At 45.8% G+C, this 16,796-nt stretch overlaps 1 protein-coding gene across 1 annotated transcript in view; it reads left to right on the forward strand.

Moving 5' to 3' along the window:
• COG4 (component of oligomeric golgi complex 4) overlaps nt 1-16,796 on the forward strand; it is a 35,871-nt gene that overhangs the window by 6,212 nt on the left and 12,863 nt on the right. Inside the window, exons 4-11 of the mRNA XM_002711714.5 lie at nt 32-206; nt 5,159-5,352; nt 8,656-8,761; nt 9,242-9,399; nt 10,102-10,160; nt 12,046-12,179; nt 15,481-15,599; nt 16,156-16,322. Coding sequence (XP_002711760.1) covers nt 32-206; nt 5,159-5,352; nt 8,656-8,761; nt 9,242-9,399; nt 10,102-10,160; nt 12,046-12,179; nt 15,481-15,599; nt 16,156-16,322 — 1,112 coding nt within the window. The remainder of the gene's footprint in view (nt 1-31; nt 207-5,158; nt 5,353-8,655; nt 8,762-9,241; nt 9,400-10,101; nt 10,161-12,045; nt 12,180-15,480; nt 15,600-16,155; nt 16,323-16,796) is intronic.

A 16,796-nucleotide genomic window follows, 5' to 3' on the forward strand; every position in this document is an offset into this window, starting at 1 on the left:
CTTTTTTTTTTTTTTTTTTTTTTTTTGGCAGAACCGCCTCTATCAGGCCATTCAGAGAGCTGATGACATCTTAGACCTGAAGTTCTGCATGGATGGAGTTCAGACTGCTTTGAGGAATGAAGATTATGAACAGGCTGCAGCCCACATTCATCGCTACTTATGCCTCGACAAGTCAGTCATTGAGCTGAGCCGCCAGGGTAAAGAAGGTCAGCATCCAAGCAACAGTGTCCCTGTTGACTCCTAGTTGAGTTACAAGCACCTGTAATCTGAGCTAGACAAACTCAATGGATAAAAAGGCATCTACTGACACATTTCCTTGTCTAGTAGTAGGCCCTGTATAGGTCCTATACCATCAGAGAACAGATATTACTCCCAATTTATTATAAGATTTTATTTATTTATTTATTTAAAGATTTATTATTTATCTGAAAATCAGAGTTACACACAGAGAGAAGGAGAGGCAGAGAGAGAGAGGTCTTCCATCCTCTGGTTCACTCCCAGTGGGCCACAACGGCCAGAACTGTGCCGATCGAAAGCCAGGAGCCAGGAACTTCTGGGTCTCCCACGCGAGTGCAGGGGCCCAAGGACTTGGGCCATCTTCCACTGCTTTCCCAGGCCATAGCAGAGAGCTGGATCAGAAGTAGAGCAGCCGGTATTCGAACTGGCACCCATATGGGATGCCAGCACTGCAGGCGGCAGCTTTACCCAGTATGCCACAGTGTCAGCCCCGATATTACTCCCATTGTATGGACAAGGAACTGAATCCAGATTGTTGGGGCAATAGATGTTTGTACTTGCCCTAATTGCCTACTTACAAGTGAAATTCTTAGCTTTGTATTCTGGGCATTCCAGGATCTTGACTCATCCTGTCCTTCTGGCCTTATTTCATGCTATTCATGCAAATGTATATTATCAGGGTACAGATTTTTAAAGATTTATTTATTTGAAAGAGTTACAGAGAGAGAAGGGGAGAGACAGACATCTTCTATTCACTTGTTCACTCTTCAGATAGTTACAATGGCCAGGACTGGACCAGGCTGGAGCCAGGAATCTTCATCTGTGTCTCCTACATGGGTGGCAAACACTTAGGCCATCTTCTACTTTTCCCAGTCCATTAGCAATGAGTTGGATCAGAAGTGGAGTAGCCAGGACTTGAACCCGCACCCATATGGGATGCCAGCACCACAGGTGAGAGCTCAATAGGCAAATCCTCCTGTGCTAATCCACTGTGCTATGCCACAGTGCTGGTCCCTAGTATACAAATACTTGTTGAGCTGAGGCAGGTGTTGTGGCACAGCAGTTTAAGCCAAGCCTGGTTCATCCCCAGCTATTGCAGGCTTTTAGGGAGTGAACGAACAGATGAAAGATTTCTGTTACTCTGACTTTCGAATTAAAATATCTTTCAAAAGAATTACTTGTTGAGCTGGGCATGTATCTTTATTGTTTAGATAGTATATTATAGCATCCAATAATTGCATCTTATGTTCTCAAGCAGGGGCCGGTGTTGTGGCATAGCATGTAAAGTTATCATGTGTCACGTTGGCATCCCATATGGGCACCGGCTTGAGTCCCAGCTGCTCCACTTCCTTTTTTAATTTATTTTATTTATTTGAAAGCCAGAGTTATACAGAGAGGTCTTACATCCACTGGTTCACTCCCCAGGTGGCCGCAACAGCTGGAGCTGCGCTTATCTGAAGCCAGGAGCCAGGAGCTTCTTCTGGGTCTCCCACACAGTTGCAGGGTCCCAAGACCTTGGGCCATCCTCCACTGCTATCCCAGGCCATAGCAGAGAGCCGATCCAGCTTTCGGCTAATGCACCTAGGAAAGCAGCAGAATATGGCCCAAGTTTTTGGGCTTGTGCTCCCACAGGGGAGACCCAGAAGAAGCTCCTGGCTCCTGGCTTCATTTGGCCCAACCCTAGCCATTGCAGCCATTTCAGAAGTTAACCAGTGGATAGAAGATACCTCTATCTGTCCCTCTTTATAACTCTGCCTTTCAAGTAAACAAAATAAATTTTAAAAATAAATAATGGCCCAGTGCTGTGGCATAGCATGTAAAGCCACCACCTGCAGTGCTGGCATCCCTTTATGGCACCAGTTTGAGTCCCAGCTGCTCTACTTCTAATCCAGCTCTCTGCTATGGTCTGGGAAAGCAGTAGAAGATGGCCCAAGTCCTTGGGTCCCTGCACCCATGTGGGAAACCTTTCTTTGCCTTTCAAATAAAATAAATACATCTAAAAAATAAAAATAAATAAGGAATAAGTTCTCAAGCAGAGGCAGTCCATTATTTTTCAAAAATTTAATTATTTTAATTATTTATTTTAAGGGCAGAGTTACACAAAGATAGAAGCAGAGAGAGAGAGAGAGAAAGATCTTCCATCTGCTGGTTCACTCCCCAAATGGCTGCAATGGCTAGAGCTGGGCCTATCCAAAGCCAGGAGCCAGGAGCTTCTTCCAGGTCTCCCACACTGGTGCAGGGGCCCATATAGGGATGGTGGCTGGCACTGCAGGCAGTGGCTTTACCTGCTATACCACAGTGCTGGCCCCAGAGGTAGTCTATCACAAGGACCTTCTTTGCTTCCAGTTACCATAGAGTATGTTGAGTTAGGTAAAAAACTGAATAGTGGGATCAGTGCTGTGGTGTGGTGGGGTAGGCCTCCACCTGTGGCACTGGCATCCTATATGGGCACCAGTTCTAGTCCTGGCTACTCCTCTTCCCATCCACCTTTCTGCTGTGGCCTGGAAGAGCAATAGAAGATAGCCTGAGTGGTTGGTTGGGCCCCTATGCACACATGAGAGACCTGGAGGAAGCTTCTGGCTCCTGGCTTTGGATTGGCCCAGCTCCAGCAGTTGTGGCCATTTGGGAAGTGAACCAGCAGATGGAGACCTTTCTCTGTCCTTCTGCCTCTCAAGTAAATAAATAAAGTCTTTAAAAAAAAATAAAAGACTGAATAGCAACACTGAATACTGTAGAAATGTACTTTGCTCAGTGATACTTAAACTGTTACAGTATTTGATTGTTACAGAAAAATTCTTAATTGTAATTGATGATTGTTGCCATAATAGTGTATTGCCTGTATTTCTACCTCTAGTCATGGGCTTTATGTGCTAGATTTTGAAAGACAGAGTTACAGAGAGGCAGAAGCAGAGAGAGAAAGGTCTTCCATCTGCTGGTTCACTCCCCAGATGGCTGCAATGGCCAGAGCTGAGCTGATCCAGAGCCAGGAGCTTCTTCTGGGTCTCCCACAAAGGTACTGGGGCCCAAGGACTTGGGCCATCTTCTGCTGCTTTCCCAGGCCACAGCAGAGAGCTGGCTGGGAAGTGGAGAAGCTGGAACTTGAGTCGGTGCCCATATGGGATGTGGGCACTACAGGCGGCAGCTTTACCCACTATGCTATAGTACTGGCCCCACACAAGTCTTTTTAAAAAGACATGGTGAGGCCGGCGCCGCGGCTCACTAGGCTAATCCTCCGCCTAGCGGCGCCGGCACACCGGGTTCTAGTCCCGGTCGGGGCGCCGGATTCTGTCCCGGTTGCCCCTCTTCCAGGCCAGCCCTCTGCTGTGGCCAGGGAGTGCAGTGGAGGATGGCCCAGGTGCTTGGGCCCTGCACCCCATGGGAGACCAGGAAAAGCACCTGGCTCCTGGCTCCTGCCATCGGATCAGCGCGGTGCGCCGGCCGCAGCGCGCCGGCCGCGGCTGCCATTGGAGGGTGAACCAACGGCAAAGGAAGACCTTTCTCTCTGTCTCTCTCTCTCACTGTCCACTCTGCCTGTCAAAAAAAAAAAAAAAAAAAAAAAAAAAAGACATGGTGGCCAGCACTGCGGCTCACTAGGCTAATCCTCCACCTTGCGGCGCCGGCACACCAGGTTCTAGTCCTGGTCGGGGCGCCGGACTCTGTCCTGGTTGCCCCTCTTCCAGGCCAGCTCTCTGCTGTGCCCTGGGAGTGCAGTGGAGGATGGCCCAAGTCCTTGGGCCCTGCACCCCATGGGAGACCAGGAGAAGCACCTGGCTCCTGCCATCGGATCAGCACAGTGCGCCGGCCAGAGCACCAGCTGCAGCGGCCATTGTGGGGTGAACCAACGGAAAAGGAATACCTTTCTCTCTGTCTCTCTCTCTCTCACTGTCCGCTCTGCTTGTCAAAAAAAAAAAAAAAAAAAAAAAAAAAAAAAAAGAACATGGTTTATTTGCACAAAACTGATCAGTTTTAAGAGATCGTTAATGCCCTTGAAGTGGTTTTGGTGGGTGTGAAACATGGTGGGAAGTTGCATTGGTCCCTCTTATTATAGTATGGAAATTAAGTCTACTTAATTTATCAATTCATGTTCATACCCTGATTTTATATACTTGTATCTGTCAGTGAACACTGTGATACTTGAAAAGGTTATTTTTATTTGAAAGTGAGAGAGACAGATATGTATAGAGAGATTTCTGTGTGCTTGTTTACTTCCCAAATGCCCACAACAGCTGGGAATGTACTAGGCCAAAGCCAACACCCCAGAACTCAATCTGGGTTTTCCACCTGGGTGGCAGGGACCCAGATTCCCAAACCATCACCTGCTGCCTTCATGGAGGCACATTAGCAGAAAGCTGGAATAGGAAATTAAGTCAGGACTGGAACCCAGGCACTCGAATATAGGATGCAGGCATCCTAAGTGCACCAAAATAAACGTTATGGTTGAGTTCCATTTATCGGGGCTGGCATGTGGCCTAGCAGTTATCATATGGATTATGTTGCTTGCATTCCACGTTAGAGTCTGTGTTCAGCTCCTGCCTCTTGCTTCTGAATCCAGCTTCCTGCTGATGCAGACCCTAGGAGGCAGCTGTGATGTCTCAGTTAGATTCCTGCCACCCATGTGGGAGACCTGGATTGAGATTCTGATTCCCAGCTTCAGCCCCAGCCCTGGCTGTGAACCAGCTGTTATGAGCCCTTGTCTATCTGTTCTGTCCTTTTCTCTCTCTGTGTCAGTCTCTCTCTTTTCCCTCCCTCCCCTTCCCATCCTCCCTCTCTGCCTCAAGCAAAAAAAAAAAAAATTTAAATTCCATTTTCATGAGCTTTTTGAAGTGCCTTCATATTTGAAGAATGAATTCCTGTGGTGAACAAAGCATGGACCTGACAGGGTACTATTTACATTAATTCTCATTTTCTCTCCATTGAGCAGGGAGCATGATTGATGCCAACCTGAAATTGCTGCAGGAAGCTGAGCAGCGTCTCAAAGCCATTGTAGCAGAGAAGTTTGCTATTGCCACCAAGGAAGGGGATCTGCCCCAGGTGGAGCGCTTCTTCAAGATCTTCCCACTGCTGGGTTTGCATGAAGAGGGATTAAGCAAGTTCTCAGAATACCTTTGCAAGCAGGTACAGACGCTGGTTGCTTGACAGGATTATATCATGATTATCTGCCTGCAGATTGGGGCCCAGCTGTGTCCAGTTTCTGTGGCTACTTTGTCTTTTCTGAATATGGTTGCCTTTTCTGTTCCTACTGTGGCCTAGCAGGACTGGATGCATGTATCTGTGCAACACACCCATTGTCAGCCTACTGTGTGCTAAGCATGGCCTAGATACCAGGTGATTCATGCTTATTTCCAACAGATGAGGTGAAAATATAGGAAAATTAAAATTCAAGTTCTCTGACCAGTTGGATCACCCTTTTCAAGCTGTCAGAAATAACTATTTTTTTTAAGATTTTATTTATTATTTATTTGAGAGACAGAGATACATTCAGTGAGAGGGAGAGACAGAAAGAAAGGTCTTCCACCAGCGCCGCAGCTCACTAGGCTAATCCTCTGCCTGCGGCGCCGGCACACCAGGTTCTAGTCCCGGTTGGGGTGTTGGGTTCAGTCCCGGTTGCCCCTCTTCCAGTCCAGCTCTCTGCAGTGGCCCAGGAGTGCAGTATAGGATGGCCCAAGTCTTTGGGCCCTGCACCCACATGGAGACCAGGAGAAGCACCTGGCTCCTGGCTTCAGATCAGCGCGGTGCACTGGCTACAGCGCGCCGGCCACAGCAGCCATTGAGGGGTGAACCAACGGAAAAGAAAGACCTTTGTCTCTGTCCAAAAAAAAAAAAAAAAAAAGGTCTTCCGTATGCTGGTTCACTCCCCAAATGGCCACAACAGCTGGAGATGTGCCAATCCAAAGTCAGGAGCCAGGAGCCTTCTTGTGCGTTTTCCATGTAGGAACAGGGGCCCAAGGACTTGGCTGTCTTCTACTGCTTTACCAAGCCATAACAGAGAGCTGGATCAGAAGTAGAGCAGCTAGGACTCAAACCGGCGTCTATAAGGAATGCCAGAGCCACAGGTGGAGGATTAACCTAATGCTCCATAGTTTGTTTGTTTGTTTTTTTCTTTAAGATTTATTTATTCATTTGAATTCAGAGTTACAGGGAGGCAGAGGCAGAGACAGAGAGAGCTTGTATCTGTTGGTTCAATCCACAAATGGGCATAATGACTAGAGCTGGGCCGATCAGGAGCCAGGAGCCTCCTCCAGGTTGCCCACATGGGTGGGTGCTTGGGCTATCCTCCACTGCTTTTCCAAGTGCATTAGGGAGCTGGATAGGAAGTAGAGCAGCCAGGACCTGAACTGGCGCCTATATGGGATGCCAGCACTGCAAGCGACGGTTTACCCACTACACTACAGTGCCAGTCCCAGAACTATCTCTTTAAGAGGGTTCTTGGTTAGGTTGAGTCTCAAAATAAGCCATACTGACCCCAAAGAGGTGAGGTCACCTAGAGTTCAGTCCTGGGAAAGAAATAGGTTTTGGTTAACATTTCAGGGCTTTCCCATCCTGACCCCTTAGATGAAGAGAAGCAAATCCAGCAGGCCTGTATGCAGAGGGTTTCTGGTTTTGTTTTGTTTTGTTATAAAATTTACTTAGTTATTTAAAAGAGTTACACAGAGAGAAGAGACAGAGAGAGAGAAGAGAAAGAGATGTTGTATCCACTGGTTCCCTCCCTAATTGGCTGCCACAGCCAGGGTTGGGCCAAGCTGAAGCCAGGAGCTTGTAACTTACTGGGTCTCCCAGGTGGGTAGCAGGTGGCCAAGCCCTTGAGCCATCTTCCACTGTTTTCCCAGACACATTAGTAGGGAGCTGGAACGGAAGTGGAGCAGCCAGGACTGGAACCTGTACCTATTATGGGATACTGCCATTGCAGCTTAACCCACTGTGCAGTAACTGCAGCCTGGGCATTTTAACTATATATTGATATGGCCATCCCCTTTCATTCTCTCCCCCAGAAAAATTATCTAGAATGGAACATTATTCTGCCTTTAAAAAAATCCATAAAAACTTTTCAAATGAGACAATTCCATAAGTGCTGATGTATTTTACTAACATGTGACTTGTTAAATTAAACAGTCTGCTGTCATTCCTGTTTAAATGGGGTGGGAGGGCATTTGGCTCAGCAGTTAAGTTGCCACTTGGGAAGATGGCATCCCATACTGGAGTGCCTGATTCAAGTCTCAGCTCCTCCACTCCTGATCCAGCTTCCTGCTAATACACATCCTAGGAGGCAGCATCTGAAGGCCCAAGTACTTGGATCCCTGCTGCCCATGTGGGAGACCCAGACTGAGTTCCTGGTTCCTGGCTTTGGCCTGGCCTAAGACCTGGAAGAAGCTTCTGGCTTCGGCCTGGCCATTGAGGGCTTCCAGGGAGTGAACCAGTGGATGGAAGATCTTCCTCTCTCTAACTCTTTCAAATAAATAAATACATCCTTAAAAAAATAATAATAATAAAAAAAAAAGATGGGGCTGGTGCTGTGGCTTAATGAGTTAAAGCCATGGTGTGCAGCACTGGTATCATATATGGGTGCCAGTTCAAGCCCTGGCTGCTCGTGGGTGGCAGGAGCCCAAACACTTGGTCATCGTCCACTGCCTTTCCCTGGTCATTAATAGGGAGCTGGATTGGAAGTGGAACAGCCAGGACTTGAACCAGTGCCCATATGCCATGGGCTTTACCCGCTATGCCACACTGGCCCTCAGCCCTGGCTACTATGGGTATTTGAGGAGTGAGCCTACAAATGGAAGATTTCTCTCTGTCTGTATCTGCCTTTCAAATAAAATGAAAATAAATAAAATAAAATAAAGGAAGTGGCAGTAAAGATGCATGATTGCATAAGCATAGGATATTTTGGGAAGGGGGAATTAAAAGACCAAGAGATCTAGGTAAGAAGAATCACTTTGCTGAAAACTTTTTTGTTCCTTCCAAACATTTAAGTGTTATTTTACTCATTCTAAAAAAAATAAGTAAAAATTTTTAAACAACTGCTTTATGGCATTTTTTATCAGTACTTTGCCATCTGAGACCTAGAAATGAGTTCTGCCTTCCACAGTACCTAGATTCCTTGTCAGACTCAACAAAGCACTGTGATTGATAACAAGTTACACTTGGAGAAAATTATTGAAACTAGGAACTCTTTCCCTTTGCTAATGACAGTCCATATTTTTCAAAGAAAAGAAAACCATTCTTTTTATCTCTGAGTGGAAGAAGGAACCACCTCCATGCTCAAGTCTCTTGTCCTGCCTGAGGGGAAGTTCTTCTATGTTATGTGGGAAACATGAGAAAAAGAAAGCCAATGGGAGGCCCTTTTGGACAACTGAGACATATTTGGTATGAGATTGGCCTTTGGTCTAAGAAATACATTTGGATTTTTTTTACTTTGTTCAGGTGGCCAGTAAAGCTGAAGAGAACCTGCTCTTGGTGCTGGGGACAGACATGAGTGATCGAAGAGCTGCGGTCATCTTTGCAGACACACTCACTCTCTTGTTTGAAGGCAAGCTTTCTCCACTTGGGAGAGACTGGAGACATTTCCAGCTGACACCCGCATACTAGGCTTTCTTCTCTCCCTTCTTGCAGCTCGTGTATCTTGATTTATTGGAAAGTTAACATTTGGATTCAGTGTATGATTAGGAAAGATTAGTCCCTGATATTTTGATCTTCTCTTTCAAAACTTTATGGTAAATTCAACCCCAAAATAAATCACCAGAAAGAGAATGATGCTGATTTCCAAAGATGCTACTGTAGAAAACATTCATATATAACTTCTCAAATGCCTGCTGATATACTAAACACTGCGTATTTACAAACATGCTTAGCAACCTCTACCACTAACCGAGCTATTTACGTTCATTTGGGGAGGTAAAGCAGCTAAAAAGGATTTGATTAGGCTCTGGGTTAGTCCTGTATGGGAGAAAGGAGTTTATTTTGTAGGACAAACATTTGGAAGCCAATCTTTTCACTTCCTTCTTTCTAGGGATTGCCCGCATCGTGGAGACTCATCAACCAATCGTGGAAACCTATTATGGGCCAGGGAGACTTTTTACCCTGATCAAATATCTGCAGGTGGAATGTGACAGGCAGGTAGAGAAGGTGGTAGACAAGTTCATCAAGCAGAGGGACTACCACCAGCAGGTGAGCAGGGGAAGCAACAGGCCATTCAGAAGCAGCTTTAACCAGGCACACTAAGTCGAATAAATTGAAGGGAAAAAAATGAAGAAGGGTGGTGCAGGCAGGAAAAAAATAAGTGCTGAGCGCAGACTGACCTCTGCATCTTACACATCGATACCAGCTTACTTTCAGCTTGAAGTGTTGTCAAGGCGATTGTGTCCTCAGCACAAGACTCAGAAGGAACTTGATCTTCCTGAGAGAACAGGAAACATTAGACCGATTATCATAGAAAGTGCAGCAGCGCCCCCTGGTGACAACCTGAGAATTTTGTTTCCCAAAGTGGTATTGAATGTCAAATAATTTGAACTTTCCCCTTAGTTCCTTAAGTGGTAAACAAAATGTTTGCTTTGTCAAAACCTAATGTTTCCGTTCTTTTAAGCAGAAAAAGTTAAAGTATGACATATAAATAGAGATGGCCTCATACAATTTTATTTATAGACTCCCCAAACTAGTAGACAGCAGTCTGTTGGAACACCATTGGCATTACTTTAAGTGCAATAATAGAGGTGAGCATTAGCATGTAAACCAAAAGCAGATCTTTGGTTCATCATCCTGAAAGCCCACCCCTGACCTAAAGGAGAGGTAAACCTAATGAGCAAACTAACCCTGAAACCCAAAGTTTGGAATGACCAACAAGAGTATTCTCATTTCTGTGGCATATTGCAGTTCCGACAGGTCCAGAACAATCTGATGAGAAATTCCGCAACAGAAAAAATTGAACCAAGGTAATAATCCTCTTTTCTTCCACCCGTAGGAATTTGAACTATAATGTGGTTCGTGTTTTTTTTTTTTTTTTTTTTTAATTTATTTTTTTTTGACAGGCAGAGTGGATAATGAGAGAGAGAGAGACAGAGAGAAAGGTCTTCCTTTTTGCCATTGGTTCACCCTCCAATGGCCGCCGCGGCTGGCGCACTGCAGCCGGCGCAACACACTGATCCAAAGCTGGGAGCCAGGTGCTTCTCCTGGTCTCCCTTATGGTTGCAGGGCCCAAGGACTTGGGCCATCCTCCACTGCACTCCCGGGCCATAGCAGAGAGCTGGACTGGAAGAGGGGCAACTGGGACAGAATCCGGCGCCCTGACTGGGACTAGAACCCGGTGTGCCAGCACTGCAGGCGGAGGATTAGCCTATTGAGCTGCGGCACCAGCAATGTGGTTCATGTTTTTAAAGTAGTCTCCCAACTACTTTTATTTATTTCGTAGTGGAAGATATATAAACAGAAGTATAGATGTAACATATGTGTGGTTCAAAAAGAATAATAGATTATTGCTGGTAGTTTTTTAAAATTTATTTATTTGAAAGTCAGAATTATGGGGGGATCTTCCATCTACTGGTTCACTTTCTTTTTTTTTTTTTTAAGATTTATTTATTTGAAAGAGTTACACAGAGAGAGGAGAGAGAGAGAGAGGTCTTCCATCTGCTGGTTCACTCCCCACATGGCCGAAATGGCTGGAGCTGCGCCAATCTGAAGCCAGGAGCCAGGAGCTCTTTCTGGGTCTCCCACACAGGTGCAAGAGCCCAAGGACTTGGGCCATCCTCCACTGCTTTCCCAGGTCACAACAGAGAGCTGGATTGGAAGTGGAGGATCCGGGACTCAAACCAGCACCCATATGGGATCCTAGCACTACAGGTGGCAGCTTTACCTGCTATACCACAGTGCTGGCCCCTGGTTCACTTTCCAAAGGGCCACAGCTTAGGATGGGATCCTGGGACATTCTCTTAAATGGGCTGGGCTAAGCCAAAGCCATGAGCCAGGAGCTTCATTCAGGTCTCCCACATGGGTGCAGAGGCCCAAGAACTTGGGTCATCTTCTGCTGCTTTCCGAGGCACATTAGCAGGGAGCTGGAGCTGAAGTAGAGCAGCCGGGACTAGAACTGGCGGCCATATGGGATGCTGGCACTGCAGACAGTGGCCAGTGCTGGGAATGACCATTTAAGAGTATGTCCTAGAATCCCATCTGGGCTACATTAGAGATTGGAAAGCTATATTTTCTTTCACATGAGGCATAATTTATATTTAAACCACAAAAGGTGTAGGCATTGTGGCGTAGCAGTTTAGGCTGACACTTAAAACTCACACATCCTGTATCAGAGTGCCAGTTTGAGTCCCAGATACTCTGCTTCCAATCCAGCTTCCTGCTAATGCATCCTGGGAAGCAGCAGAATATACATCAAACGCTTGGACCCCTGCTACTCACATGGAAGACCTTGATGGAATTTCCAGCTCCAGGCTTTGGTCTGGCCCAGCTCTGGCTTTGAAAGCATTTGGGGAGTGAACTAGCAGGTGGAAGATATGTCTCTCTGTCTCACCCTCCCATTCAAGTTAATGAGTGTAAACATAAAAGAAGCACAAAAGAAAGTATACCTTACCAAACTCTTATTTAGGCCTTGCATAATGTTAGAGATGAAAGACTCAGGTAAAACATTTAAGTGAACAAAGTGGTTGACAGCTGTGTCTGGCTGTAACCAGGCAGCACAGCCACAATGACTGCATGACCAAGCTGACCTTTGTGGGTCCACTGGGGAGGGGAAGTTAGGGATTTTGGTGCCCTTAGTGCTGATAGCTGAGGGATCCAGTGTCCTCCTCATTGCTTCTGCTCTGTGTGTCACAGGGAACTGGACCCCATCCTGACTGAGGTCACCCTGATGAACGCCCGCAGTGAGCTGTACTTACGATTTCTCAGGAAGAGGATCAGCTCAGATTTTGAGGTGGGGGACTCCATGGCTTCAGAAGAAGTAAAACAAGGTAAAAGATGTCTCCCATAGTCTGGAAGGGCTAGATACATGTTTGGCATTTCTGCAATAGTTACATCATATATCTCTTACTAGGGAAACAAAAGGCTTGTTAGCCTCTGTGGGCCTGTGGGCAAATTGACTCCCAGGAGAAAATCTTAATTTACCACATTTTAGAATTGAACTGGACCTTTGAGACCATATAATTATTTTACAAAGAATACCAGTTTTAAATGACTTTCCTCAGCTTTTTGCCCCACAGCACACTGTCTTATCAGCTCCAGTTTAACTGTTTGTTGCTCAATTTTAGGAGATGGAAAGTACACATGATAGATCATTTTAACAATATAAAAAGGTATAGATAAGTGCACTGAGGAACTTCTAGGAAAGATAGAAATATTCCAAAACTGGATTGTGGCTATTGTTGCACAAGCGTATAAGTTATACACGTATAGTAGGTGAATTTTTTGAAATATAAATTATACCTCAATAAAGCTTTTCTGGAAGGCTTTTTTAAAAGATTTATTTATTGGCTGGCACTGCAGCTCAATAGGCTAATCCTCCGCCTGTGGCGCCGGCACACCAGGTTCTACGCCGGGTTCTATCCCGGTTGCCCCTCTTCCAGTCCAGCTCTGCTGTGCCCCGGGAGTGCAGTAGAGGATGGCCCAGGTCCTTGGGCCCTGCACCCGCATGGGAGACCAGGAGAAGCATCTAGCTCCTGGCTTCGGATCCGTGCGGTGCGCTGACCACAGCACGCCGGCCGCAGCGGCCATTGGAGGATGAACCAACGGTAAAGGAGGACTTTTCTCTCTTTCTCTCTCTCTCTCACTGTCCACTCTGCCTGTCAAAAAAAAAAAAAATTATTTATTTATTTATTTGAATGGCAGAGTGACCAAGTGAGATCTTTCATCTACTGGTTCACTCCCCACATGGCTGCAACAACCAGAGCTGGACCATGCTGAAACCAGGAGCCTGGTATCCACATTTCCCATGTGGATGCCAGGAACTCAAGTACTTGAGGTGTCATCTGCTGCCATCCCAGGCCCATTAGCAGCCAATTAGATCAGAAGCAGAGCAACCAGGACTTGAACTAGCACTCCAGTATGGGATGCAGGTGTCCCAAGCGGTGCCACAAAGCCTGTCCCCTCCATAAACCTTTTTTTTAAAAATAGCAAATAATGTAAAGAAGGTCTTCCACCTGCTCCCAGTTTTTCTAGCCACAATTTTTGAACGGATAGATGATATTGTACAAAAAAGTGTACCACAGTGTAGTTTCACTTACAGATTAACTCCAGGTTAATTCATGTTCATGTTGATAATAACCATTGGTTAGAGGTGTAGCTATGTGTGACAATTAAACTTCAAATTTAATCAAAATTAAATTTTAAAATCCAGTTCCTGAGTCCAATTAGCCCCATTTCAAGTTCTCATTAGCTGCCACAGCTAGTAGCTACTCTATCAAACACAGATACAGAACACTTCCACTGTTACAAAAAACTCTGTTGGTCTGTGCTGGTGAACAGAATGGAATGTTCTATATCTATTATATTTGCCTTTGCCTTGAAAACTTAGATCTCTTGACTCTTGTTACAGATTGAGTATTCCTTCTCCAAAATGCTTAGGAACAGAAATGGTTTTAGATTTTGGAGTATTTGCATATACATAATGAGATATCTAAGGAGGGGGCTCAAGTCTAAGCATGAAGTTCATTTAAGTTTCATATATACCTTATTCACATAACCTGAAGGCAATTTTACACATTTTTAGTGTGGCTGTATTTTAAAGATTTATTTATTTATTTATTTGAAAGTCAGAGTTACACAGAGAGAGGAGAGGCAGAGAAAGAGAGGTCTTCCAACCGATGGTTCACTCCCCATTTGACCGCAGCAGCCGGAGCTGTGCCGATCTGAAGCCAGGAGCCAGGAGCTTCTTCTGGGTCTTCCACGTGGGTTCAGGGGCCCAAGGACTTGGGCCATCTTCTACTGCTTTCCCAAGCCATAGCAGAGAGCTGGATGGGAAGTGGAACAGCCGGGACTTGAACCAGTGCCCACATGGGATGCCAGCATTTCAGGCCAGGGCGTTGCACTGCTGCGCCACAGCACCAGCCCCTGTGTGACTGTATTTTCACTGACATGAGGTCAGGGATGGATTTTTTCACCTTGGCATTTTTGTCAGTGCTTGAAGTTTTGGATTTTAGAGCATGTCAGATTTCCAGATTAGGGATGTTCAACCTGTACTTAACACTAGAAAAGGAGTAAAACGTCTTTTGTACATAAGTGTTCACTGTAATATCCAATTACTGTGATCTCCAATAATGGCAAAACATTTGGATATTACCTAGATGTCTAAAAATAGAAGAGTCATTAAAAGAAAAAGCAGAAATTAGTGTGGGGAGCAACTGGGACTAGACTGTTACTCGAATTAAGACTTATTCTATGCATCTGCTCTCCCACAATTTGGCGCTGGGAGAGGAGAAAACAGCTTCTACACAGCTGCCTCCAGTTCAACCAATAAACAGCAGGACCTGCTCCTGATTGGAGGAGAGCAGCGTACTCGGCATGTGGGTAGCAGAGTTGGGATTGGTGGAGGAGGACTATAAAGGAGGAGAGAGACAACATGCACCAGGAACACCTGAGGAACACCTGAGCAGCCCCCGAGAGAGCCGGCCGGTGGTGTGCCGCTCCCCCGCGGAAGTGGGGAAAGTGGCGGGGGAACCGCCCTTCCACGGAGGTGGAAGGGTCAGTAGCCAACCCGGGAAGAACCAGCAGCACACCCGGGAAGGGCCGAGCAGAGAAAAGAACAGCGCAGGGTCTTGTGTCGTTCCTCCACAAAGAGGGGGAGCGACATAATGGTGCCGTGACTCGGATAGAAAGCTTAGGAGACATAATGGTGCCGTGACTTGGATATGAAGCCTAGGCAGGGTTCAGTGTCGCTCCTCCACGAAGAGGGGGAGCGACATAATGGTGCCGTGACTCGGATAGGAAGCCTAGGAGACATAATGGTGCCGTGACTCGGATATGAAGCCTAGGCAGGGTTTAGTGTCGTTCCTCCATGAAGAGGGGGAGCAACAAATTAGCCACCTGATACAATGCTACATAACCATTAAAAATAACCAAAAAAAGTACAAGAGATATGTAAAATATTTATGAAATGATTTTTAAGCAAAATATAAAACAATCTTTATTATGATCATAACCATGTAAAATATGTACAGATTTGGAAAAATGATTAGAAAACAGCCTGAAAAAAATGAAAAGGGTTGCTGTTTCCCACAGGGATGAAAAGTGAGTGTTCCTGTCTTGATTATCCCTTAGAGCACCAGAAGTGTCTGGACAGACTCCTCAATAACTGCTTACTGAGCTGTACCATGCAGGAGCTCATTGGCTTGTACATTACCATGGAGGAGTACTTCATGAGGGAGACCGTCAATAAGGTAGGACATAGGACACAGCTCTTGGAAATGGGGCGTCCTCTCTAAGAAGCCAGCCTGAAAGAAATGGCCAAGACATGTCATATTTCTTGATCTTGCTTTGAGAGTACTCTTGCATGCAGACTGAGCGGCATTGCTTTTTATGGATAGAGGGCATCTTTGGAGTTGTCAGGCTCTTTGTATATCCAGCTGGGACTTTCCCAAGGCTTACCAAAGAACAGCTCACTTCCTGGGGAGCCTACGTGTTCCCTGCCTCCCTGGAGGTTTGTGAGTGAGGAGTCTCTGGAAAGTGGGGACTCTCATGATGACTTACATCCTGCTTATGGATGTCTCCATGGTAAAAGCCCTAAAAATTTAATTTCCTTACAATGATCAATAGGGAAGTGAGCTATTTTGGCAAGGAGGATTCACACCAAGCTGTGACATAATAAATTGCTTTGAAAGAAACAAAGGTAAGGTACAGAAAAGGCAACAGAGTCAGGGTCTGTGTAACTGGGCCAAGCCAGAACGTGACATGCAGGATTGGGACCCTCACTGGATGCTCTGCCTTTTTGAGTAGGCTGTGGCTCTGGATACCTATGAGAAGGGCCAGTTAACATCCAGTATGGTGGACGACGTCTTCTACATTGTTAAGAAATGCATTGGGCGAGCTCTATCCAGTTCCAGCATCGACTGTCTCTGTGCCATGATAAACCTTGCCACCACAGAGCTGGAGTCTGATTTCAGGTACAGTTGACTCCCTTTCTTTTTTCTAAACACAAAGACCCTGGTTTTGTTTACTTCTGAGACTTGTGTATTTATTCATTTTTTTCCTAGTGATTCTAGCTTTATATGGGGTTTAAGCTTCTGTTCCTAGCACAACATCCTTGGTTCCAGGCATCCCTCTACATCCTGGATATCTTTAGGGCTAAATACCTGCTGTGGATTGCACTGAAGGGACTCTTGGCCCTCAGACCTAGAAAAGAAAACAGACGATTCAGGTGAAACCAGCAGTTATAATAATAAGCATGGTTACCATTGCTATAGGCCAGGCACTGTGCTAATCTTTTGGTCCTTTTCAGTCCTAATAATAACCCTATGAGGTAGGCACTGTTAACGATATTTTATAGATGAGGAAATGAGCTTAGAGAGATTCATCCCTTGTCAAAGATCACATACCCTCGAAGTAGTGGTATACAGGGTCCAGAACTGACTGACTCA

This window comes from Oryctolagus cuniculus, chromosome 18 (genome assembly GCF_964237555.1).
Source record: "Oryctolagus cuniculus chromosome 18, mOryCun1.1, whole genome shotgun sequence".
Taxonomy (NCBI): Eukaryota; Metazoa; Chordata; class Mammalia; order Lagomorpha; family Leporidae; genus Oryctolagus; species Oryctolagus cuniculus.